Raw genomic sequence first — 24,881 nt, 5'->3', positions numbered from 1 at the left:
CAATCCCCGGAACCGACCAGGTTTGCTTGTTTGTATTCATTTTAAAAAATAAGCTCTCTTCAGAAAGAAGCTTCAACCTGAAGTGAAAACATCTTTAAACCAAAAAGGTGGAGCAACTAAAGGTGTTGACTCTCCACATCTATCAAGACAACTGGAGCACTGGGCCAGACACTCTTAAATAGAACCTGGACCAGCTCAGGTGAAACACCTTCCCAATTACGAGATGGACAAGCCAGCACAGGTGTAACACATACTGACTAACGAGGTGACACCAATCAGTGCGTCATGCTACATGCTAACGAGATAGGACCAGGCCTCAGGACAACCTGGCATGATGACTCCTTGCTGTCCCCAGTCCACCTGGCCGTGCTGCTGCTCCAGTTTCAACTGTTCTCCCTGCGGCTATGGAACCCTGACCCGTTCACCGGATGTGCTACCTATCCCAAACCTGCTGTTTTCAACTCTCTAGAGACAACAGGAACAGAAGAGATACTCTTAATGATCGGCTATGAAAAGCCAACTGACATTTACTCCTGAGGTGTTGATCTGTTGCACCCTCGACAACTACTGTGATTATTATTATTTGACCATGCTGGTCATTTATGAACATTTGAACATCTTGGCCATGTTCTGTTATAATCTCCACCCGGCACAGCCAGAAGAGGGCTGGCCACCCCTCATAGCCTGGTTCCTCTCTAGGGTTTTTCCTAGATTTTGGCCTTTCTAGGGAGTTTTTACTAGCCACCGTGATTCTACACCTGCATTGCTTGCTGTTTGGGGTTTTAGGCTGGGTTTCTGTACAGCACTTTGAGATATCTGCTGATATAAGAAGGGCTTTATAAATAAATTTGATTTGATCCAAGTGGGCACACGTTTAGGCTTCTACATTGTGAAATCATTACAATACGCCTACTACAATGTTAAAAAATTCTACATTGTGACATTAATTCATTGAAATCATGAAACAACTACTTCATGTATGTATTTTCTAATATTTGATCAGAGATCATTTATCAGATTATCTCTGGTCACAGCTATGAGATTTCAATCCTGTGTGTTCTCTGGTGTTGAGCCAGAGAGCCAGATTGACTAAAACCTTTTCCACATTGACCACAGCTATAAGGTTTCTCTCCTGTGTGTGTTCTCTTGTGCACTGTCAGATCTCCAGATCGACAAAAACTCCTCCCACATTGACCACAGCTATAAGGTTTCTCTCCTGTGTGTGTTCTCTGGTGTAGAGTCAGAGAGCCAGATGAAGCAAATCTCTTCCCACATTGACCACAGCTATAAGGTTTCTCTCCTGTGTGTGTTCTCTGGTGTAGAGTCAGAGAGCCAGATGAAGCAAATCTCTTCCCACATTGACCACAGCTATAAGGTTTCTCTCCTGTGTGTGTTCTCTTGTGCACTGTCAGATCTCCAGATCGACTAAATCTCCTCCCACATTTACCACAGATATAAGGTTTCTCTCCTGTGTGTGTTCTCTGGTGTCGAGTCAGGTTGCCAGATGTAGCAAATCTCCTCACACATTGACCACAGCTATAAGGTTTCTCTCCTGTGTGTGTTCTCTGGTGTCGAGTCAGGTTGCCAGATGTAGCAAATCTCCTCCCACACTGATCACAGCTATAATGTTTCTCTCCTGTGTGTTTTCTCTGGTGTTGAGTCAGGTTGCCAGATGTAGCAAATCTCTTCCCACATTGATCACAGCTATAAGGTTTCTCTCCTGTGTGTGTTCTCTGGTGTTTAGTCAGGTGGCCAGTTGTAGAAAATCTCTTCCCACATTGATCACAGCTATAATGTTTCTTTCTTGTGTGTGTTCTCTGGTGTACTTTCAGAGATATTAATGTTGTAAAACTCCTCCAACATTGACCACAGCTATAAGATTTCTCTCCTGTATGTGCCAGATGTAGCAAATCTCCTCCCACATTGATCACAGCTATAAGGTTTCTCTCCTGTGTGTTTTCTCTGGTGTTGAGTCAGTTTGCCAGATGTAGCAAATCTCTTCCCACATTGATCACAGCTGTAAGGTTTCTCTCCTGTGTGTGTTCTCTGGTGTTGAGTCAGGTTGCCAGATGTAGTAAATCTCTTCCCACATTGACCACAGCTATAAGAATTCTCTCCTGTGTGTGTTCTCTGATGAATTTTAATGCCTGATGATGTGAATCTCTTCCCACAGTCAGAGCAGCAGTGAGTTCTCTTCCCTGTGGGTCTCTGTGGGTGTTTATTGAGGTGTTCTGATCTGGAGAGACTCTTCTCTGTCTCCTCAGCCTCATGAGGTTGTTGAGGCTCCCCAGAGGATCCACGATAGTCACGTCTCTCTCCTGTGTGAACAACAAAGTCAGACAGATGATTAAAGGCCCACAACAGTGGTAATCCAGTGTAAAAGTTGATGCCAACAGCATAGCCATGATGTTGTACAACAATTGACGTCTGTAATGAATGTTAAAATTTTTGTCTTAAAATGAGCAAGAAGTCATATTTTGTCTTGTTTTCACATTAGTAGTGACATCTAAGATTGTAGACTAGAAATAAGTTATTCATGTTGTTGAAACTCTAAGCAGTGTGGTAGAAGACTTTTGGTCTACAATACAGGCCCCTTTGTGTTTTCTAAAATTGCGGCACGAGGGCAATTTGATTGCATAAACTCCTCCATGCTAATGAGGAAACCACTAGTTATGGATGTCGTGTATCTGGTGTGACAAGAGATGAAAAGAATCTGCCCACTCCATCAAGCAATGGGTACAGCAACACAAGGCATTCACGGGACCTCATGGAACCATGGACCACACCTGCAGAAACTGGACAACAGGGGGAAGCAGAGGAGATACCTATCATAGACTTCTCCCAGCTGACGCTTGACATGCCACCTACGCCGCCTCAAGTGGTAGAAACAACCAGCTGGTATCATTAAGTAGAATCAGCCAACAGTAACACGGAAGCAACAGAATGGGAGTTAGTAGTGCATGACCTAGATTTAGAATAAGAAGCTTCCATTTAGACACAGGTCTAAGATGACGTAATAAGCAATCTACCATCCCAGTGTAAGCACTCAGTGTAAGCAATCTATAGTCCCCGAGTAAGCACTCAGTGTAAGCAATCTACAGTCCCCGAGTAAGCACTCAGTGTAAGCAATCTACAGTCCCCGAGTAAGCACTCAGTGTAAGCAATCTACAGTCCCCGAGTAAGCACTCAGTGTAAGCAATCTACAGTTCCCGAGTAAGCGGCCGGTGCAAGCAGCAGGGCAGTGTCAGTGTGAAAGTGTGGTTTAGCCACAGCTCCAGAAACTTGCGAACTTCCCCTGTAAAAAGGTATATAAAGAGAACAGAGATCATAAGAGAGGCATGATCCTCACTGACATATGAGACAGACTTCATATGGAGAATCCTCATAGGTAAATTTACTATTGCACTATACGCTTTTTGTTAGACGAGAACCATATTTGAAACACAGGGGTCTTGACACCTCTTGATCACAGACAAAGCGGCAGTAAAACAGTGAGACATCAAGTACAGATGTGATTAGCAATACAAGGAAACAGCCAAGTACCCGTTACAATATATTGAGTCCATACACAGAGTTGGAAGTGTATTAGGATATTGGAATTTGGAATCTAGCGTTAGTGCTGTGAGAATACCAATTACCAATTAAAGAATATTTGGGGCAGCAGGGTAGCCGAGTGGTTAGAGCGTTGGAATAATAACCGAAAGGTTGCAAGTTCGAATCCCCGAGCTGACACGGTACAAATCTGTCGTTCTGCCCCTGAACACTGTTCCTAGGCCGTCATTGAAAATAAGAATTTGTTCTTAACTGACTTGCCTAGTAAAATAAAGGTAAAATAAAAAACTGTCATTGTGTGTCAAAATATATACCAATACTAGTTTCCAAGTGACTACTAGCTGACGAGCATAATAACCAATAGAAGAAGTTATTAGGTATTGATATATACAGAGGTAAAAGAAACTTGAAGGTAAGGAATTATAGGAAGAATCCATAACACTCTGAATATTTAAATGGGAGTATATCTATCCAAGGCCTCATACTAGACCGGAAAATAAGGGAGTGACAACGTGAACGAAGGAACAAACCCAACTCACGCGAAGGGCCATTACGAAGAAATAGAAGGGTTGGTAGGGCCGCACGGCTAGGCCCTTGTTACACCGCAGTAACTAAAATCCTAAAGTCCTCTGCCCAGCCAGAAGACGGGGTAGAGGCATTTGCTGCAGGTATAAGGCAAAAGTCAGCAACTATCATTATGACATCATGGATTAATTCTAGAATATACTATATAGCCTAGAAAACTGGTTAAATTATCATTATGACATCATGGATGGCCAGTCCTTGTATTCATAGTGTATTGAATTCAGGGGGAGGGACTGAGCTGAACTCAAACCTGGGTCCAGCGACTGTCAAGTCAACACCTTATAACTGTTACGCCAAGATGTCTGAACTTCTTGACGAGGTCGCTCGGTGTTGGGTTATGGTTTCTACAATATCGTTCTCTATGAATTTGAGAGTGGTTAGCAATGGGTCTCCTTCCCCCATCCCTCAGCTGTTTACCAAGTCTCTAGGCAGCCATTTTGTTGTGGTTTTAAAAAAAAAACACAATCCAGCAATCTGTAGTTCAAACAATAACAAATCTGTCATTTCACCACTGTTTTGGTAATAAAATGATTATGGGGTTGGAGAAATGTAACTACAGACAGACCTATGGATGCAAGGCCTGACCATCAATGATATCAACATTATAGTTTTAACCATGTTGAGGCAGCAGGGTAGCCTAGTGGTTAGAGCGTTGGACTAGTAACCGGTTGCAAGTTCATATCCCCGAGCTGACATGTTGAGGCGATACAGTGTTTATTTACATTGTTTCTAAACATTAAAGTAAAAAAAGCTTATTCTGGGTTCTGATGGGGTTCAACAGTTGAACTAAGCTCATGAAGCATGTGTTATATTCTTCAAGAATCAATGGCTATAAATCAATTATTTAAAAGTCATAACATGAATGTAGCAATTGCAGATTTCTGCTTTAACACCAAACATCAGTTCAACAACTGCAGAGTTTGTGCCTCTGTTTTTAAGACAGTACTTACTAGTGTTAGTCAGGTTACGGTTTCTCAAAATCACATTTTGGCTAAATTCATCATTAGAACCATTGGATGCCTTAAGATGCATTCGGAAAACCGGGCCCAGATATCCAGGTTCCTCTTCTTCCTCCTTTTTCGATGTAACAGTCATCTCTCTCTCCTCCTCTTTCACTCTATAAACTGCATCCTCCTCTCGTTTTACTGTAACATCCTCCTCCTTTTTCACTCTGAACGCGTCTTCCTCTTCTTTCACAGTAACGGCCTCTACTTCTTGTTTTACTGTGATATCCACCTCTTCTTTAGCAGAAGGAGAGTAGCTTAGTGACCGCATGGTCGCGGATGTTAGCTATGCTAATGCTAACTTAACCAGACTGCTAGCTGACTAATAACAACAACGCCGTAAATATTAAATTAAATCGGATAACTAACTAGACAAAAGAAGTGTGTTTAAAATACAGTGGCTAATAAACACGAAAGCGTCTAAAGAGCTTTACTGGTTCAGCTTTTTTGTCTAGCAAGCTACCGAGGTGGATAACTTACTGTTGCTGTTGAAAGAAGCGTTCCGTCCACTAGATTATACGTCACACCAACAGCATAAAGTCTCAGACCGCCATCTGCTGACTGGAGTGGGTAACGCAGTTGAGTAAAATGTATATTTTATTATCAGACAAAAAGTTAAAGGGTAGGAATCAGGGACATCGCTAGAACTAAAATATATATTAGCCCCCACTAAATAAATCAATATCAGTCCATATATTTTTTCTGTGATTTCTTTTTTTCGTCAACCGTTCCATCGCATTTTAAAAGTCCTACCGGTTCGGCACTAGGACCGGGGGAGGCTGCTGCTACACTAGTGACTGTTAGACTTTCTTCAGCAAAGATGGCAGACAGAAATACTAGGAGAGAGGGGTACCCCTACACAGACAAGAAATGGATCAAAGATGGCCAGCACACCAGGCTGTCATTTTGTAAAACAGTGGATGTATAGAATCTAGCTAGCTGAAAAATGTACTGCAAATTTAATGTGCAATTTTGTAAGCTTAACTTGCTGATATTTGCCATGCAGATAGATGAAATCGCGTAGATTGCTATGTTCTTGTTATTCTTGTTCTTGCTTATTATGCAGTGGATGATTAAAATCCCTGAATGCCCATGGATGTGTAGCTAGCTATCTAGCCGATCTGTGTATGGACCCAAATGTTTGGTATACATATTAGTTCAGAACCTAGCTATGAACCTCAGCTATCATAGCTAGTTGTATCAACTTCAAAACAGCCTGAATGACATTAATGAAGCCTATGGATTGAGAAGAATATATGATCATGTTGTACCAAGGATGCAAGTCGTATATACATGTAGTTATTACTATGCATGAGATCCCCACATTGTAGCCTGTACATTTAATATATTCACTGATCATGTACTCTACCTTGGCAAATTAATGTGCAGTTTAGGTATGAATGTCTTTGAGGTGATCAAATTCCTGTCTTTGAGTGAGTTTTAGGATTCTATTGAAAGAAAAATGATATTTTTTTAATAATACGATTGTATATTATTATTTAGAAATATGTGTTTTTTCTTGTTTTTAATTGTTGACAGCCAGTAGACACCATGTTTATATTGTAGAAGCATTGTAGTTGATTATGTGAAATGGACGTTTTCTGTTGGGGGTGAGCAACCATGTCCAACAAAAATATAGGATATATTTGTTGTCTAAAGGGGGAAGGTGTTACAGGCTTTGGTCTTTCCATTTATGTTTTGAGGTTGGACTTTAGCACGTATAGCTCGTTAGCACGTAGGGTGCACTGATTGGTACCACCTCATTAGTCAGTATGTGTTTCACCTGAGCTGGTCCAGGTTCTATTTAAGAGTGTCTGGCCCAGTGCTCCAGTTGTCTTGATAGATGTGGAGAGTCAACACCTTTAGTTGCTCCACCTTTTTGGTTAAAATATGTTTTCATTCCAAGTTGAAGCTTCTTTCTGAAGAGAGCTTATTTTTTAAAAGAATCAATACAAGCAAACAAGATCGGTTCCGGGGATTGGTATAGCAAATACCTTACGATTTGCCTGGACTGAAAATGAGATGGAGCCGTGGAGTAGGGAAACATTTGGAAGGACTATTTTGATGGGATGCCTCAGGATAGAGGTGAAGGAAGTGCTCTGCCTTCAAGGGAACCCGAATGAGAAGGCTTTCGATGTGACGTTTCACAAGAAGAAAAACATGACGAAGTAATGAAGATGGCAAAGGAAGCGGAGAAAACGGGACCCCTGTGCCATTATGCGGTGACCAGCCTGGCGAAGAACAACTTCAGGGTGGTCACCGTAACCATGTACAATCCGCACGTGAAAGATGAAGAGGTGAGGGCCTTTCTGGGGAGGTACATGGACAATGTCTCCTCAGCGAGGTACCTCAGGGACTCCCTGGGTTTCTGGAACGGGAGAAGAGGGTTCCAGGCGTTACTCAGGGAGTCCCCGAAGAGTGTGGATGGCTACCTCCATCCTCCGGCGATGTTCTCCCTGGGGGCTGACAGGGGAACACTCTACTATGCCCGTCAGCCCCCGTTCTGCAGGCGTTGTATGGCCTACGGCCATATCCTGGCCTCGTGCAGTGCCAAGAAATGTCGTTTTTGTGGGTCGGAAGAGCACGAGGCCAAGGAGTGTGACGAGCCCAAGGCTTGCCACGGGTGTGGCTCAAGAGCACACCTGTGGCGTGATTGCCCGGCTCGTCACAGGTCATACGCGTCTGCAGCTGGGGGGGGAGCGGGGGATGGGGGGAGGAAAGAGAGGACGCATGCGGATTGTACGGATGGCACAGGGGAGAGGACGGCGAAGGACGAAGAAGGGAAGAAGGAAGAGGCGAAAAGAGGGAGAGAAGAAAAAGAATGGAAAAGAAGGAGAGATTAAAAAGAAGGTGGAAAAACGTGGAGGAGCAGAGAAGAGGGAGAAGGGGACAGTGGGACGAGAAGGAGTGGAAGGAGTGGAAGAGGGAAGGGGGACAGTGACGGAGAAGGAGGGAGGAGTGGATGTGGGAGGGGGGGGGGAGATGGGGGGAAGGAGTGGGGGGACAGCCTGCCAGGCTTCCTCGAGGTCGAAATGAGGGATTTGGTGGAGGGGTTAGTGGGGATGGGACGTTGTGTCTCCCCGCTACCTCCTTCACCAAAGAAGAAAGGGATAAAGAGGGGGAGCTTGGCAGGAAGTGAGAGGGAGGGGGGTGTGGAGGGGGAGGGGGGGGTTAAGAGAGTGGCGGGGGGGGGGGGGGGAGGGTAATTTTTCCACCCGGTTTGCCACACCCCCTTGCATTTTAGTGGTTGAATGCAGTGAGGGGTCGGTGGGTTGTTTGCTAGAGGGATCCCAAATCCTGTTTGGGGAGATGGGGTCCCCTATATGCAGCCCCGAGGCAAACAGGGAGGGGGGGATGGTGGGTGGGGAGGGAGGACCCAACACACTGCCTGGATCATGGGTTGGGATGGAGGACGGGGGGGCGTCAGGAGAGGAGAGGACGTCCCCGCCGGTGGAGATGGACCAGGGGAGCATCGGGTGAGTCTCCTGGTTTTTCTTTGGGTTTTGGGGTTTTTATTTGTTGTAAATAATTAAATGAATAGTTCTGTTTCTTTTTTTAGTCTAAATGTTAGGGGGTTAAGGGATAATGTTAAAAGGAGGGCGTTTTTTTGTTATTTAGAGGGTGTGGGGTTTGATTTCTGTTTTTTACAGGAGGCTCACCTGAGGGATGGTGGGGATGTGTGTAGATTTAAGAGGGAGTGGGATAAGGGGGAATCTTTTTGGGGCATAGGAGGGGTGCACTCAACAGGAGTAGGGATTTTGTGTGGGCATAGAGAGGTTAAAATAGAGAACACTTTTGTAATAATGCAGGGTAGAGTTTTGGGGATAGATGTTAAGTTTAGAGAAGCTAGATATAGGTTAATTGGGGTGTATGGGCCACAGGTGGCGGCAGACAGGAGGGAGATGGTGGACTGTCTGGCGCCCCTGTGTGTAACAAACAGGCACTTGGTGATAGGAGGAGACTTTAATATAGATTTAGGGTTAGGCGGTGATAGCAGTGCAGGTGCCATCTCTGGGCTAATGGCTTGCCATGGTCTGGTTGATGGTGGCCTGCACACTACTCCGGCAATGGTCGGTCCTACATGGCGCAACTCCAGGGGGGTTGCGCGGAGGCTCGACTACATTTTTGTATCCAGGTCTTTGGGTCAGTTGTCTGGGCGACTGTTGCCTGTTTTCTTCACAGATCACGACGGGGTGTTCCTGCAGGTGGGGTCGCCAGTCTGCCTCTTCGGTAGGGGGTACTGGAAGTTAGATCGGGATATACTGGAGGAGCAGGCTTTCGTTGATGCATTTTTTTGTTTCTTTCGGAGGCTTGACGGCCTCCGGTCCATGTGCGAGGGGGTGTTAGAGTGGTGGGATTTAGTCAAGGGGAGGATAAGGGCTTTTATAATAGGATATTGTAGAAGGAAAAAAAGGGAGGAAAGGAGGGAGGTGGATCGTATCCAAAGGTTAATTGAACTCGAGTACGAGGCAGGCAACCTCGGCGGGTCGATTGACTGGGAGAGATTCGCAGCCCTAAAGGCGCAGCTCAGGGAGCTGCAGGAGCAGAAGGCTCGAGCTTTCCTGGAGCGTGCGCATAGTGGCTTTCTAGAACATAATGAGACTTGTTCCGCTATGTTCTTTAAGTCGGTTAGGGCCAGACAGAGTAGGAAGGTAATGAAGGGAGTTAGGGAAGAAAATGGTAGTATAGTAAGTAAACCAGAGGAAATGGTCAGGGTGACAACTGATCATTTCCAAGGTTTATTTAAGGAAAGGGAAATAGATGTAGAGCAGGGAAACGTGTTTTTAGAACACTTGTCCCGGCGGTTGCCAGAGGACATTAGAGACGTGATGGAGGCCCAGATCTCACTAGAAGAGGTTGAGAGCGCTCTTAGGAGGATGGGAAAAGGGAAGGTGCCTGGGATGGATGGGCTGCCGGCTGAGTTTTACCTCAAGTTTTGGGGTATACTTGGACCAGTGGTTCTCGAAGTCTTGAAGGCCATCCTTGAGACGGGGGTCCCGGGGGGATCAATGGCTGTTGGTGTGCTGTCACTTCTTTATAAGAAGGGGGAAGCAACTGACCTTGGCAACTGGCGGCCATTGACCATGCTGTGCGTAGATTACAAGATTCTTGCAAAGGTTTTAGCAGACCGGTTGCGCACAGCCCTTCCCTACGTCGTCCACGAGGATCAGACGTGCGGGGTAGAGGGCCGCTCTATAAGATGGAACCTACAGTTGATCAGGGATTCCATCGCTTGGGTTGAAGATAGAGGGCTGCCTTTAATGGTAGCAGCGCTAGATCAGGCGAAAGCTTTTGATCGCGTGAATAGATCTTTTCTATTCAGGGTGTTAGGTAGATTAGGATTTGGGGAGAAGTTTATAGGATGGATCCGTACTTTATATGTCGGAGCGGGGTGTCGAGTTAGTGTAAATAGTCACTTAGGTGACGTTTTTGACCTCTCGTCTGGGGTCAGGCAGGGATGCCCACTCTCGGCTCTCCTCTTCGTTCTGTACATGGAGCCTCTGGGGGCTGCCATTAGGGCAGACACAGGGGTGGAAGGCTTGTTGATCCCTGGAAGCGGTGGGCTGCGTGTTAAGATGACGCAGTACGCCGACGACACTTCCTTGCTGTTGTGCAAGGACTCGTGCCTGACAAGGTCCCTTGCCATCTTTGGGGATTTCACCCGAGCGTCGGGAGCAGTTCTGAACCATGCAAAGTCTTCCGTCAAGTTTTTCGGAAGATGGCGCGGTAGAACGGATGTGCCTGGGGGGTTATCTCTCTGTGAAGGGGCCCTGAGGATTCTCGGGGTTCATTTTGAGACCTCCGGCTCAGCGACGCTAAACTGGAACATGCGTATCGCAGTGGTACAGAGGAAGCTAGCAATGTGGAAGGCTAGGTATTTGTCTTTTATGGGCAAAGTCCTGGTCCTAAAGGTGGATGTGTTGCCGTCTCTTTTGTATGTGGCATACATCTACCCATTGCCGGCTTGTCTGAGGAGGCCTCTAGTGAGGCTTGTGTTTCAGTTTATGTGGAGTGGCAGGTGCGAGTGGGTCGCCAGGGCACGCATGATCTGTCCCATCGGGGAGGGAGGTAGGGGGGTACCACATTTCCCCCTCAAGCTGGATGCCATTTTTGTTTCTTTCTTGTTGACGGAGCTTGCTCGTCCGGTTATACACCCGTCCGGTTACCTCCTGCGGGTGTTCTTCTCGTATAAGGCGAGAAGCGTAATGGTGTGGTCTAACGCGGGTCCTCGGGCGGAACAGCTGCCCTGGCATTTTGGCCATGCGGCCAAGTGGCTGCGTGCGCACCCCGAGGTTGAAGTTGCCCGAGTAGGTTTAGACCACAGGCACCTGTACGAGGAGGTCAGGCAGGCAGGGAGTCCTGCGCCTGTAGTGGGCATCTCGTCAGTGGTCTGGGAGGGAGTGCAGGCGCGGGGCCTGGACAATAGGCTCAAGGACCTGAATTGGTTGGGCCTCCATAAGTGCTTGCCGGTACGTGCCATCTTGTACCGGTATAGTTTGGTGCAATCCCCCACCTGTCCAAGATCCTCTTGTGGCAGGGAGGAGACTGTGCGCCATGCCTTTTGGGACTGTGCCTTTGCCGGACTAGTCTGGGCTAGGGCACGGGTAATGCTAGGTGTGGTTAGGAGTGATTTTGTTGTGACATGGGCTAGGCTAGAGAGAGGCGTAGGGAGAGCAAAGGGAACGGATAGGGACAGGTTTCTGCTCTGGCTTCTCATGAGTCTCTTTAAAAAGGGACTGTGGGAAGCCAGGCAGAATTTAGTCAAGACAGGGAGAGATTGGGGGGTGGAAGGGATAGTGAGAAGGGTGGAAGGTGATTTGAGGGGGAAGATGAAGAGGGAGGAGAGGAAGTGGGGGAAGCATGCGGCACGGGAGAGGTGGAAAGGGGGTTTAGGGCTGGGAGTGTTAGAGTGAGTTTGGTAAGGGGATAGATTAGGGAAGGGGAGATAGGGAAAGGGTTAGGTATTGGTTAGGTATGACGGGGAGGGACGATGCTCCCCTGAGGTTTGTTTTTGTTTGATGTTTTTGTAAATACAATTAATTAAGAATGAATGAGAATTATGATTTTGTAATAGTATGAATGGTATTGATTGTAATAAATTATTTTAACCACCTTTTTGGTTAAAGATGTTTTCGTTTCAGGTTGAAGCTTCTTTCTGAAGAGAGCTTTTTTTTGAAGAAGAAAAATGAATACAAACAAGCAAACCTGGTCGGTTCCGGGGATTGGTATAGCAAATACCGTAAGATCTTCATGGACTGAAAAGGAGATGGAACCTTGGGGCAGGGAAACTTTTGGAAGGACCATATTGATGGGATGCCTCAGGATAGAGGTGAAGGAAGTACTCTGCCTTCAAGGCAACCCAAATGAAAAGGGTTTTGATGTGATGTTTCACAAGCAAGAGAAACATGATGATGTATTGAAGATGGCAAAGGAAGCGGAAAGAAAAGGACCCCTGTGCCATTATGCGGTGACCAGCCTGGCAAAGAACAACTTCAGGGTGGTCAACGTAAACATGTACAATCCGCACGTGAAGGATGAAGAGGTGAGGGCCTTTCTGGGGAGGTACATGGACAATGTCTCCTCAGCGAGGTACCTCAGGGACTCCCTGGGTTTCTGGAACGGGAGGAGAGGGTTCCAGGCGTTACTCAGGGAGTCCCCGAAGAGTGTGGATGGCAACCTCCATCCTCCGGCGATGTTCTCCCTGGGGGCTGACAGGGGAACACTCTACTATGCACGTCAGCCCCCGTTCTGCAGGCGTTGTATGGCCTACGGCCATATCCTGGCCTCGTGCAGCGCCAAGAAATGTCGTTTTTGTGGGTCGGAAGAGCACGAGGCCAAGGAGTGTGACGAGCCCAAGGCTTGCCACGGGTGTGGCTCAAGAGCACACCTGTGGCGTGATTGCCCGGCTCGTCACAGGTCATACGCGTCTGCAGCTGGGGGGGGAGCGGGGGATGGGGGGAGGAAAGAAAGGACGTGTGCGGATTGCATGGATGGCACAGGGGAAAAGACGGCGCAGGAAGAAGGATGAGGTGGGAAGAAAGAGGCGAGGAGAAGAAAAGAATGGAACAGAAGGAGAGAAGAAAAAGGGGACGGAAGAAGGTGGAGGAGCTGAGAACAGTGAGAAGGGGACAGTGGTACGAGAAGGAGTGGAAGAGGGAACGGGGACAGTGACGGAGAAAGAGGGAGGAGTGGAGTTAGGAGGGGAGGGGGGGGGGATGGGGGGAAGGAGTGGGGGGACAGCCTGCCAAGCTTCCTCGAGGTCGAAATGAGGGATTTGGTGGAGGGGTTAGCGGGGATGGGACGTTGTGTCTCCCCGCTACCTCCTTCACCAAAGAAGAAAGGGATAAAGAGGGGGAGCTTGGCAGGAAGTGAGAGGGAGGGGGGTGTGGAGGGGGAGGGGAGGGTAATTTGTACTCCCGGTTTGCCTCAGCCCCTTGCATTTTAGTGGATGACTCCAGTGAGGGGTCGGTGGGTTGTTTGCTAGAGGGATCCCAACTCCTGTTTGGGGAGATGGGGTCCCCTACATGCAGCCCCGAGGCAAACGGGGAGGGGGGGGTGGTGGGTGGGGAGGGAGGACCCAACACACTGCCTGGATCATGGGTTGGGATGGAGGACGGGGGGGGCGTCAGGAGAGGAGAGGACGTCCCCGCCGGTGGAGATGGACCAGGGGAGCATCGGGTGAGTCTCCTGGTTTTTCTTTGGGTTTTGGGGTTTTTATTTGTTGTAAATAATTAAATGAATAGTTCTGTTTCTTTTTTTAGTCTAAATGTTAGGGGGTTAAGGGATAATGTTAAAAGGAGGGCGGTTTTTTGTTATTTAGAGGGTGTGGGGTTTGATTTCTGTTTTTTACAGGAGGCTCACCTGAGGGATGGTGGGGATGTGTGTAGATTTAAGAGGGAGTGGGATAAGGGGGAATCTTTTTGGGGCATAGGAGGGGTGCACTCAACAGGAGTAGGGATTTTGTGTGGGCATAGAGAGGTTAAAATAGAGAACACTTTTGTAATAATGCAGGGTAGAGTTTTGGGGATAGATGTTAAGTTTAGAGAAGCTAGATATAGGTTAATTGGGGTGTATGGGCCACAGGTGGCGGCAGACAGGAGGGAGATGGTGGACTGTCTGGCGCCCCTGTGTGTTACAAACAGGCACTTGGTGATAGGAGGAGACTTTAATATAGATTTAGGGTTAGGCGGTGATAGCAGTGCAGGTACCATCTCTGGGCTAATGGCTTGCCATGGTCTGGTTGATGGTGGCCTGCACACTACTCCGGCGGAACAGCTGCCGTGGCATTTTGGCCATGCGGCCAAGTGGCTGCGTGCGCACCCCGAGGTTGAAGTTGCCCGAGTAGGTTTAGACCACAGGCACCTACCTGTACGAGGAGGTCAGGCAGGCAGGGAGTCCTGCGCCTGTAGCGGGCATCTCGTCAGTGGTCTGGGAGGGAGTGCAGGCGCGGGGCCTGGACAACAGGCTCAAGGACCTGAATTGGTTGGGCCTCCATAAGTGCTTGCCGGTACGTGCCATCTTGTACCGGTATAGTTTGGTGCAATCCCCCACCTGTCCAAGATCCTCTTGTGGCAGGGAGGAGACTGTGCGCCATGCCTTTTGGGACTGTGCCTTTGCCGGACTAGTCTGGGCTAGGGCACGGGTAATGCTAGGTGTGGTTAGGAGTGATTTTGTTGTGACATGGGCTAGGCTAGAGAGAGGCGTAGGGAGAGCAAAGGGAACGGATAGGGACAGGTTTCTGCTCTGGCTTCTCATGAGTCTCTTTAAAAAGGGACTGTGGGAAGCCAGGCAGAATTTAGTCAAGACAGGGAGAGATTGGGGGGTGGAAGGGATAGTGAGAAGGGTGGAAGGTGATTTGAGGGGGAAGATGAAGAGGGAGGAGAGGAAGTGGGGGAAGCATGCGGCACGGGAGAGGTGGAAAGGGGGTTTAGGGCTGGGAGTGTTAGAGTGAGTTTGGTAAGGGGATAGATTAGGGAAGGGGAGATAGGGAAAGGGTTAGGTATTGGTTAGGTATGACGGGGAGGGACGATGCTCCCCTGAGGTTTGTTTTTGTTTGATGTTTTTGTAAATACAATGAATTAAGAATGAATGAGAATTATGATTTTGTAATAGTATGAATGGTATTGATTGTAATAAATTATTTTAACCACCACCGTTTTGGTTTGCTTCCTGTTTTTAAGTTTGTTGTGGGTTTTTCTCTTGTTTGCCTCTTCTTGGGCAGATTTAGTGGGTCTCATGGTGGGTGTCTTTTAGGTCCCAGTTGTTGTTACTAGTCAACTTTCAGTGGACACTGTGAGAGCAAAACTGCAACATTATGTTATTGTACTTTTATTGTATCAAATGGTTGTTTTATGCAACAGAATAGAGGGTTCTTAGAACTATTGTGTCTGTGTTCTACTGAGGATGGGCCTCTGGGAGGAAACACTGACAGGAGATTTACAATGTCTTTTGGGTGATTAAAACCTAAAGAGACAGTATTCCAGATTATGAGTTAATGTTTCTGTTCTATATGTTACCAGGGAGAGATGACCCCAGGGCCAGACCCTGGTTTCTACTCAGAGTACTGTTTTTACAGCAGATGCTTATAATTCTCAGCAGACAGTATCTTTCATACAAATCTTAACCTTGTGACCCGTTCCATACATCTGTTGGTCATATAGGTTGAAAGGGGTGTATCTTAGCTATAAAAGACCTTTGTACTTTTGTCTCGTGGCTCTCAACGAATCATCTGGGGGTGATTTGTTGACCAGCCAATATTATCGTAGAGCACTCAATTGATTCACTTTATATGTGTGTGTTGTATTGACCTGCTCCCTTATTAATAAGTGAATAAAGATTTAGTTTAAGAATACATCTGACTTGTGTGATAAGTTTGTTTCTCATTTGATATTAAAGAAATTTAGAACCACATTTGGCAATGTGAATCTTGACTTGGTGACCGCTCCTGACGACCTGGGTAAATCGTCCTTGAGGGATCCCTCAAACTTGGAATCTCATGGAGACCACACTTCGGGAACGGAGCAGATGGACCCACCTGAGGCAGCGAGCAGATTCTATACACCTAGTTTTTTTTAAAGTGAGTTTTTAGAATATCCTCGTAGGCTCTTGAGTGTATATTCCTGTGTGAGGGGGGCACCTTGGAAATGTAAACTGAGCCGAGGCAGTAGGCTCTGAGTGTGTATTCCTATGTGAGGGGGCACCTTGGAGGCGTAAACAGGGCCGAGTCAGGACCTGAGTGTGTACTCCTGTGTGGGGGTGTAAACAGAGCCCAGTCAGGAGGCTCTGAGTGTGTATTCCTATGTGAGGGGGCACCTTGGAGGCGTAAACAGGGCCGAGTCAGGACCTGAGTGTGTACTCCTGTGTGGGGGTGTAAACAGAGCCCAGTCAGGAGGCTCGGAGTGTGTATTCCTATGCGAGGGGGCACCTTGGAGGCGTAAACAGGGCCGAGTCAGGACCTGAGTGTGTACTCCTGTGTGGGGGTGTAAACAGGGCCCAGTCAGGAGGCTCTGAGTATAAATGTATGAGTTGCATTATTCTAGGAACTAACCATGAGATAGAATTGTGAAAATATTCCTGCAGGTAAAAATATTGTTGAAAAACTAATTGATTAGGTATGTTTGGGAATAGCATTGTGTGACATGAGAGTTGTGTGAATGTGGAAATGAGTCTTAATCTGACGTTTGGATAGTAACATATAGAAATATGATTACTCAGATTATTGAAATTTGGATAATAAACGGGATGATATTTTAGAAAGCAGCGGAAGGTCTCTTGTTCCTGGGAGGCTTGATTTTGCCGTGGTCTCTGGGAGGTTTAGAGAACAGTTGAGGATCCCGTGGTCATTGTCTGGGAAACAAAAGTTTATTTTTTTATTCTGCTGGGAGTATGTTTGGAGAGTTGCTTCTTAGCTATGGAGAGTCCTTGAAAAAACAAATTGAATGGTTTTCGTGAGTAGCTAAGAATTTATTTTTATATGGATTCTGTGAATATATGAACATATGATGAATTGTATGTGTGTTTAATGATTACTAGAGATTTGATAAAGTAAAACTCGGAATATAATTAGATATAATTTAAGCAACCCGTATGTAGACAAACGTAGGTTTTAAGTTGGTATCTTTAATGGATAATTTGATAAAGATGAGGTTTAAGCATTATTAAACAGTCTGCAAAGTCTGTGCAGTTGTCTCAGAAACTGATGGGAGTGTGTCCACTACAAAACACTTATAGGATTTTCTCAGTCGGGGTACTACATTTGAAATAAAACTGCCCTTAAGGCCTGTTGGGGTCTTCCCAGTATGAGAGGAGTTGCTAGATTTATTGAATAAACCTTTTTTCCATCAAGTTTGAGTGAACCAAAGTGTCTGACTAACTGTTGATGTTGAAGGAGCGTCCCATCCACTAGATTATACGTCACAGTGGCAGAATCACCTGAAAGACACATCGCCATCTGCTGACTGGAGTTGGTATCGCAGTTGAGAAAATAACTTTCAGACAAAAAGCTGAAAAAGTTATTTGAAGAACCTTTTGTGGGAACCCCTATATGTCATTTGAAGAACCCCTTATCATGGTTCCTCAAAGAACCTTTGGGGTTCATTTTTTAACTCCCTGTCCACCTTCCCTCCATTATAAAAACATATTATAATAATATTGACAATATTGACTTAAATAATTCATTGTTTATTTAGTGGCACAACAAATGTGAATTAATATTTACAAAACAATTTACCCAACAACATTTTTTTTAAATGATGATGTACAATAAAAACAACATACATTAAAAATTAATCATAGGTAAACTAACAACATGGTAGACTTGGTAATAAATGCAGAATTTTCAGCTTTAGTGTGTATATCATATTCACCTAGTTATGTTAGGAAGTTTGCCATCTTTATGACCGGCCCTGGTAACTTCACCCCAACTTCTCCTATCCCCAGAACACAGTAACTTAACAACATAAGTGTTTTTCTGACATTTTTGGGAAATTTAAGGGAAATTTAAAAAAAAAAATACAGCCGAAGCAGAGCCCCAAGTCCCATGGAGACGTCCTCGAGGGCGTGGATGTTCTCCCCATCAAAGGCCAGCGGGATTTCACTCTCATGGTGAAATGGATTTCCGCCGATGTGCAGTAAAGGAGTGAAGAGCGGGGAAATCTGTGTCAACAAAAGTAAGAAAAGATTAATACACATACAATTAACAAAGACCATAACAAATGTTCAGCTGTAGTTTTATATAAGCGTGCACACCTATGTTTATGAAGAAACAGATGAATGGTGCATAAGCATACCATGTCACGGACATAAAGGCCACTCGGGTCCTGAAGAGGTAGGGCAAGAGCAGAATCGCTGCTGTGGTCTCCAGTCCTAGTAAAGCATTGATCTTACTACACTTGCTAATTTTATTACAAAATACATTAGAGGAAGGGAAGGAATAAGAGCAAATCCCTCTTCTGTATTTTCCTTCAGGGACTGTCAAAATAGCAGGAAGATGTCCTCCCCCCTGCCTCGCCTCTCTACCTCTGCTAGTCATTGAATTCTCTTTTTGTCTATATCCATTCCATGGACTTGATTCATTTCTGAGAAGTTCTGAAAAGATAATTAACGCGGACATGTAACGTTTCCAAAATGGGATAGTATTGTACATGTAACGTTTCTAAAATGGGATAGTATTGTACATGTAACGTTATGCCCCCTTGTGAGTTAATAGTGTTGCTGGCTGTAGCAGGCTATATGAAGAGAAAGACCTCCATTGACGATTCAGTTCGTTGTACATCTCGTCTGGACAGGTCACCGTCCTTACTTAGTTAAGATTTGCTAGTTCATTATCACAAAACTGAGAACTGCACTAGATTGGAAACTTACGTTAATGAGAGTGTAAAGCCATGTTGGCTTTATGGAAACGATATACAATACATGGGAACAAATATAGTTGAGGGAAATAATCCAAACCTTGTTGTGCCTAGTTAGGACACAACGTTATCTAGCTAGATAACGGTACTGTACTGTAGCTCATACAACGCCGACGGTCAAACCCGGCTTTCTAATATTTACGGTAATTAACTATAGTAACGTTACGGAAGATACTCACAGAAAACCATCATTGTCTTCGTTATTCATTATTAGTATGTTATATTATTGTAATTATTATTTATAGACATATTCAGAGCCAAACATCAATTAACCTTTTTAACTTGTTGTCGCATCCAAACTTGTCACCGTCGTTTTCAGTTGCAATTGCGAAGTTCCCGGAAAAAGTCCAGCAACAACGGAGGTTCCTCGATGAACCCACCTTCTAACAAGTTCTTTGAAGAACCTTTTGGGGCTGTTTTTCATTGACCAAGAACCCTACGGTTCTTAGGGGATCTGAGAACAACTCCAGTTGAACCCTTCATTTTTGGAGTTGTAATCGGATCTATTTACTCTCAGATTCAAAACATGATGATTAGCATCAACGAACAAGTCAGCTGCTGCTCCAATACAGTATGAGGTGAGACGGTGAACTGATGTTGAATCATAATAATTAAGTTAATTAAAATTAATTAGTGAAACTGTTAAAAAAATAGTGTATGGCATATTAAATATATTACTCTATTGTTATCATATAGAAACATCATGGAATATTGTACATCATATTAGCATCAACATACATTATTGTTTCATTAGATTTCACATAATAAAGATATTTCATATTTAAAAGTCCAGAAGTCAGAACCCATCACTTGCTATGTAAAAGAGACAGAAGAATGCACAATGGTCAATGCTATCTGGGATCCTTGGGACATCCCTACCCTAAACCCTACCTTAACCATTGTAAATGTCAACTTCAACGGGCTAGTGACTTCCCAAGGATCTATCTCTACCTGAAAATACATGATCTATGTGATTAATAGTTGCTATTCAGCAGTCATAAAGCCTTATTTCCTTTAATGAACTACTAAAATAGTGATTTTGTCAGACAGCAGCTCTACACTTTATTGACTGACTGATCCATTCATCCTTCCATCCCTCCATCCCTCCATCCCTCCTCAGCCTTCCTCTCCTCTGAAGACCCAGTGAGGTTGGAGCTCAGTCAGAGAGCTGTTGAGGGACTGGTTAGGAAGAACACTTCTACAGCCAGAGAGGTGAGAGGTCAAAGATGGTAAATATTTATGTCCCCTTAGTGGTTCATCACATCAGCAAAAGGTAATATGTTCCATCATCCATGTTTATTTACATTAGTACAAATTGTCCACTGATATTGGTGTAATTCCTCACCCCTTCTGGCTGTATGAAAGTTAATTTCCCCTCAGACACAAACATTTGTTCTTCGATATTATGAAGGTAATTTGTGTAGAATTTACTTTCCCCACATCTCTTTACATTGCTTATGCATATTTGGTGGCCTGACTGCGTCGAAGGCCCATCCTGTCAGATCTGAACCTAATGGAGCTTAGTGATCGGATGACAGAAATCACATTTAGGTGCCAGGTGTAACCGAGGCCATAGATGCTCCATATCCATGACTTTGAGTGTTTTATATAATATTACTAAATATATTTCTTTCTGTGTTGCAGGGGCAGTCAAGAAATGGAACGGCAAGGCCACAGAACATGACATAAGCAGAGCTGTGGGAGACCACCTCAAGCCCCTGGTAGAGCCGGGGGTGGTGTTTACCACTCCACCACGCCTTCAGCAGGCTGGAAAAGTGGGATTGATACTGTTTTTCATACTAAGAGGGACCAAGAGTCTGTTGATTGGTCAGTCTTTGGGTTCATTTGTTGAAATCAAATCAAGCTTTATTTATACAGCACATTTCAGACATGGATGCAACACAATGGATTCACAGGAAAAAAACTACATGAAAATAAACTAAAATATTTAGTACACAACAAACAGAATAACAACAACTGAAAGACTAATGAACATTTAAGGAAATTTCATTGATTCAAATATTAATTGGATGCAATATCCAACCCAAAATATAAGCTTGTTTTTTAGGAGGGGCTCTGAAAGACACTATGAGGGTGTCCACTGGAGGTTGACGAGTAACAACAACTGGGACATAAGACACCCACCATGAGACCCACTAAATCTGCCCAAGAAGAGGGAAACAAAAAAAAAACCCTCAAACTTAGAAAGGAAGCAAACCAAAAAGGTGGTGGTTAAAATAATTTATTACAATCAATACCATTCATACTATTACAAAATCATAATTCTCATTCATTCTTAATTAATTGTATTTACAAAAACATCAAACAAAAACAAACCTCAGGGGAGCATCGTCCCTCCCCGTCATACCTAACCAATACCTAACCCTTTCCCTATCTCCCCTTCCCTAATCTATCCCCTTACCAAACTCGCTCTAACACTCCCAGCCCTAAACCCCCTTTCCACCTCTCCCGTGCCGCATGCTTCCCCCACTTCCTCTCCTCCCTCTTCATCTTCCCCCTCAAATCACCTTCCACCCTTCTCACTATCCCTTCCACCCCCCAATCTCTCCCTGTCTTGACAAAATTCTGCCTGGCTTCCCACAGTCCCTTTTTAAAGAGACTCATGAGAAGCCAGAGCAGAAACCTGTCCCTATCCGTTCCCTTTGCTCTCCCTACGCCTCTCTCTAGCCTAGCCCATGTCACAACAAAATCACTCCTAACCACACCTAGCATTACCCGTGCCCTAGCCCAGACTAGTCCGGCAAAGGCACAGTCCCAAAAGGCATGGCGCACAGTCTCCTCCCTGCCACAAGAGGATCTTGGACAGGTGGGGGATTGCACCAAACTATACCGGTACAAGATGGCACGTACCGGCAAGCACTTATGGAGGCCCAACCAATTCAGGTCCTTGAGCCTATTGTCCAGGCCCCGCGCCTGCACTCCCTCCCAGACCACTGACGAGATGCCCGCTACAGGCGCAGGACTCCCTGCCTGCCTGACCTCCTCGTACAGGTGCCTGTGGTCTAAACCTACTCGGGCAACTTCAACCTCGGGGTGCGCACGCAGCCACTTGGCCGCATGGCCAAAATGCCAGGGCAGCTGTTCCGCCCGAGGACCCGCGTTAGACCACACCATTACGCTTCTCGCCTTATACGAGAAGAACACCCGCAGGAGGTAACCGGACCACCACTCTAACACCCCCTCGCACATGGACCGGAGGCCGTCAAGCCTCCGAAAGAAACACAAAAATTTGTCAACGAAAGCCTGCTCCTCCAGTATATCCCGATCTAACTTCCAGTACCCCCTACCGAAGAGGCAGACTGGCGACCCCACCTGCAGGAACACCCCGTCGTGATCCGTGAAGAAAACAGGCAACAGCCGCCCAGACAACTGACCCAAAGACCTGGATACAAAAATGTAGTCGAGCCTCCGCGCAACCCCCCTGGAGTTGCGCCATGTAGGACCGACCATTGCCGGAGTAGTGTGCAGGCCACCATCAACCAGACCATGGCAAGCCATTAGCCCAGAGATGGCACCTGCACTGCTATCACCGCCTAACCCTAAATCTATATTAAAGTCTCCTCCTATCACCAAGTGCCTGTTTGTAACACACAGGGGCGCCAGACAGTCCACCATCTCCCTCCTGTCTGCCGCCACCTGTGGCCCATACACCCCAATTAACCTATATCTAGCTTCTCTAAACTTAACATCTATCCCCAAAACTCTACCCTGCATTATTACAAAAGTGTTCTCTATTTTAACCTCTCTATGCCCACACAAAATCCCTACTCCTGTTGAGTGCACCCCTCCTATGCCCCAAAAAGATTCCCCCTTATCCCACTCCCTCTTAAATCTACACACATCCCCACCATCCCTCAGGTGAGCCTCCTGTAAAAAACAGAAATCAAACCCCACACCCTCTAAATAACAAAAAACCGCCCTCCTTTTAACATTATCCCTTAACCCCCTAACATTTAGACTAAAAAAAGAAACAGAACTATTCATTTAATTATTTACAACAAATAAAAAACCCAAAACCCAAAGAAAAACCAGGAGACTCACCCGATGCTCCCCTGGTCCATCTCCACCGGCGGGGACGTCCTCTCCTCTCCTGACGCCCCCCCGTCCTCCATCCCAACCCATGATCCAGGCAGTGTGTTGGGTCCTCCCTCCCCACCCACCATCCCCCCCTCCCTGTTTGCCTCGGGGCTGCATATAGGGGACCCCATCTCCCCAAACAGGAGTTGGGATCCCTCTAGCAAACAACCCACCGACCCCTCACTGGAGTCATCCACTAAAATGCAAGGGGCTGAGGCAAACCGGGTGGACAAATTACCCTCCCCCCCCCCCCCCCCCGCCACTCTCTTAACCCCCCCCTCCCCCTCCACACCCCCCTCCCTCTCACTTCCTGCCAAGCTCCCCCTCTTTATCCCTTTCTTCTTTGGTGAAGGAGGTAGCGGGGAGACACAACGTCCCATCCCCACTAACCCCTCCACCAAATCCCTCATTTCGACCTCGAGGAAGCCTGGCAGGCTGTCCCCCCACTCCTTCCCCCCATCCCCCCCCCCTCCCACCTCCCCTCCCACCTCCACTCCTCCCTCCTTCTCCGTCCCCGTTCCCTCTTCCACTCCTTCTCGTACCACTGTCCCCGTTCCCTCTTCCACTCCTTCTCGTACCACTGTCCCCTTCTCCCTCTTCTCAGCTCCTCCACCTTCTTCTTCTTCCGTCCCCTTTTTCTTCTCTCCTTCTGTTCCATTCTTTTCTTCTCCTCGCCTCTTTCTTCTCACCTCATCCTTCTTCCCATCTTCTTCCTGCGCCGTCTTTTCCCCTGTGCCATCCATGCAATCCGCACGCGTCCTTTCTTTCCTCCCCCCATCCCCCGCTCCCCCCCCAGCTGCAGACGCGTATAACCTGTGACGAGCCGGGCAATCACGCCACAGGTGTGCTCTTGAGCCACACCCGTGGCAAGCCTTGGGCTCGTCACACTCCTTGGCCTCGTGCTCTTCCGACCCACAAAAACGACATTTCTTGGCGCTGCACGAGGCCAGGATATGGCCGTAGGCCATACAACGCCTGCAGAACGGGGGCTGACGTGCATAGTAGAGTGTTCCCCTGTCAGCCCCCAGGGAGAACATCGCCGGAGGATGGAGGTAGCCATCCACACTCTTCGGGGACTCCCTGAGTAACGCCTGGAAACCTCTCCTCCCGTTCCAGAAACCCAGGGAGTCCCTGAGGTACCTCGCTGAGGAGACATTGTCCATGTACCTCCCCAGAAAGGCCCTCACCTCTTCATCTTTCACATGCGGATTGTACATGGTTACGGTGACCACCCTGAAGTTGTTCTTCGCCAGGCTGGTCACCGCATAATGGCACAGGGGTCCCGTTTTCTCCGCTTCCTTTGCCATCTTCATTACTTCGTCATGTTTCTCTTGCTTGTGAAACGTCACATCAAAACCCTTTTCATTTGGGTTGCCTTGAAGGCAGAGTACTTCCTTCACCTCTATCCTGAGGCATCCCATCAATATGGTCCTTCCAAAAGTTTCCCTGCCCCAAGGTTCCATCTCCTTTTCAGTCCATGAAAATCTTACGGTATTTGCTATACCAATCCCCGGAACCGACCAGGTTTGCTTGTTTGTATTCATTTTTTTTTGAAGAAAAAAAGCTCTCTTCAGAAAGAAGCTACAACCTGAAGTGAAAACATCTTTAACCAAAAAGGTGGTGGTTAAAATAATTTATTACAATCAATACCATTCATACTATTACAAAATCATAATTCTCATTCATTCTTAATTAATTGTATTTACAAAAACATTAAACAAAAACAAACCTC

The 24,881-nt window shown here is 46.3% G+C and overlaps 1 protein-coding gene across 1 annotated transcript; it reads right to left on the bottom strand.

Annotated features, from left to right (window-relative positions):
- Positions 1 to 234: 234 nt before the first annotated feature.
- LOC139394340 (zinc finger protein ZFP2-like) lies at positions 235 to 24,462 on the bottom strand. Its single transcript, XM_071142387.1, has 6 exons — positions 24,412 to 24,462; positions 18,157 to 18,296; positions 3,205 to 3,295; positions 2,787 to 2,795; positions 1,904 to 2,196; positions 235 to 1,758 (listed from the first exon to the last, which is right to left on the bottom strand). Exons 1-6 carry the CDS (start codon positions 24,460 to 24,462, stop codon positions 1,035 to 1,037), a joined length of 1,308 nt encoding a protein of 435 aa, XP_070998488.1. The 3' UTR covers positions 235 to 1,034.
- Positions 24,463 to 24,881: the final 419 nt, after the last annotated feature.

The sequence above is a fragment of the Oncorhynchus clarkii genome, unplaced genomic scaffold (assembly GCF_045791955.1).
Source record: "Oncorhynchus clarkii lewisi isolate Uvic-CL-2024 unplaced genomic scaffold, UVic_Ocla_1.0 unplaced_contig_359_pilon_pilon, whole genome shotgun sequence".
Lineage (NCBI taxonomy): Eukaryota > Metazoa > Chordata > Actinopteri > Salmoniformes > Salmonidae > Oncorhynchus > Oncorhynchus clarkii.
Note: the sequence above shows the minus strand (reverse complement) of the source record. Positions and strands in the feature narration are given on the sequence as shown.

Excerpts from the sequence above, each read along its gene's own strand:
- LOC139394340 (XM_071142387.1), bottom strand. The coding sequence starts at position 24,462 with ATGAAGATGGCAAAGGAAGCGGAGAAAACGGGACCCCTGTGCCATTAT. Across the intron at positions 3,296-18,156 it reads CTTGGGGCTCTGCTTCGGCT|GGGAAGTTCGCAAGTTTCTG; the intron begins GTATTTTTTTTT and ends ACCTTTTTACAG. Across the intron at positions 1,759-1,903 it reads TGTGGGAGGAGATTTGCTAC|AACTGGCCACCTGACTAAAC; the intron begins ATCTGGCACATA and ends GAGATTTTCTAC.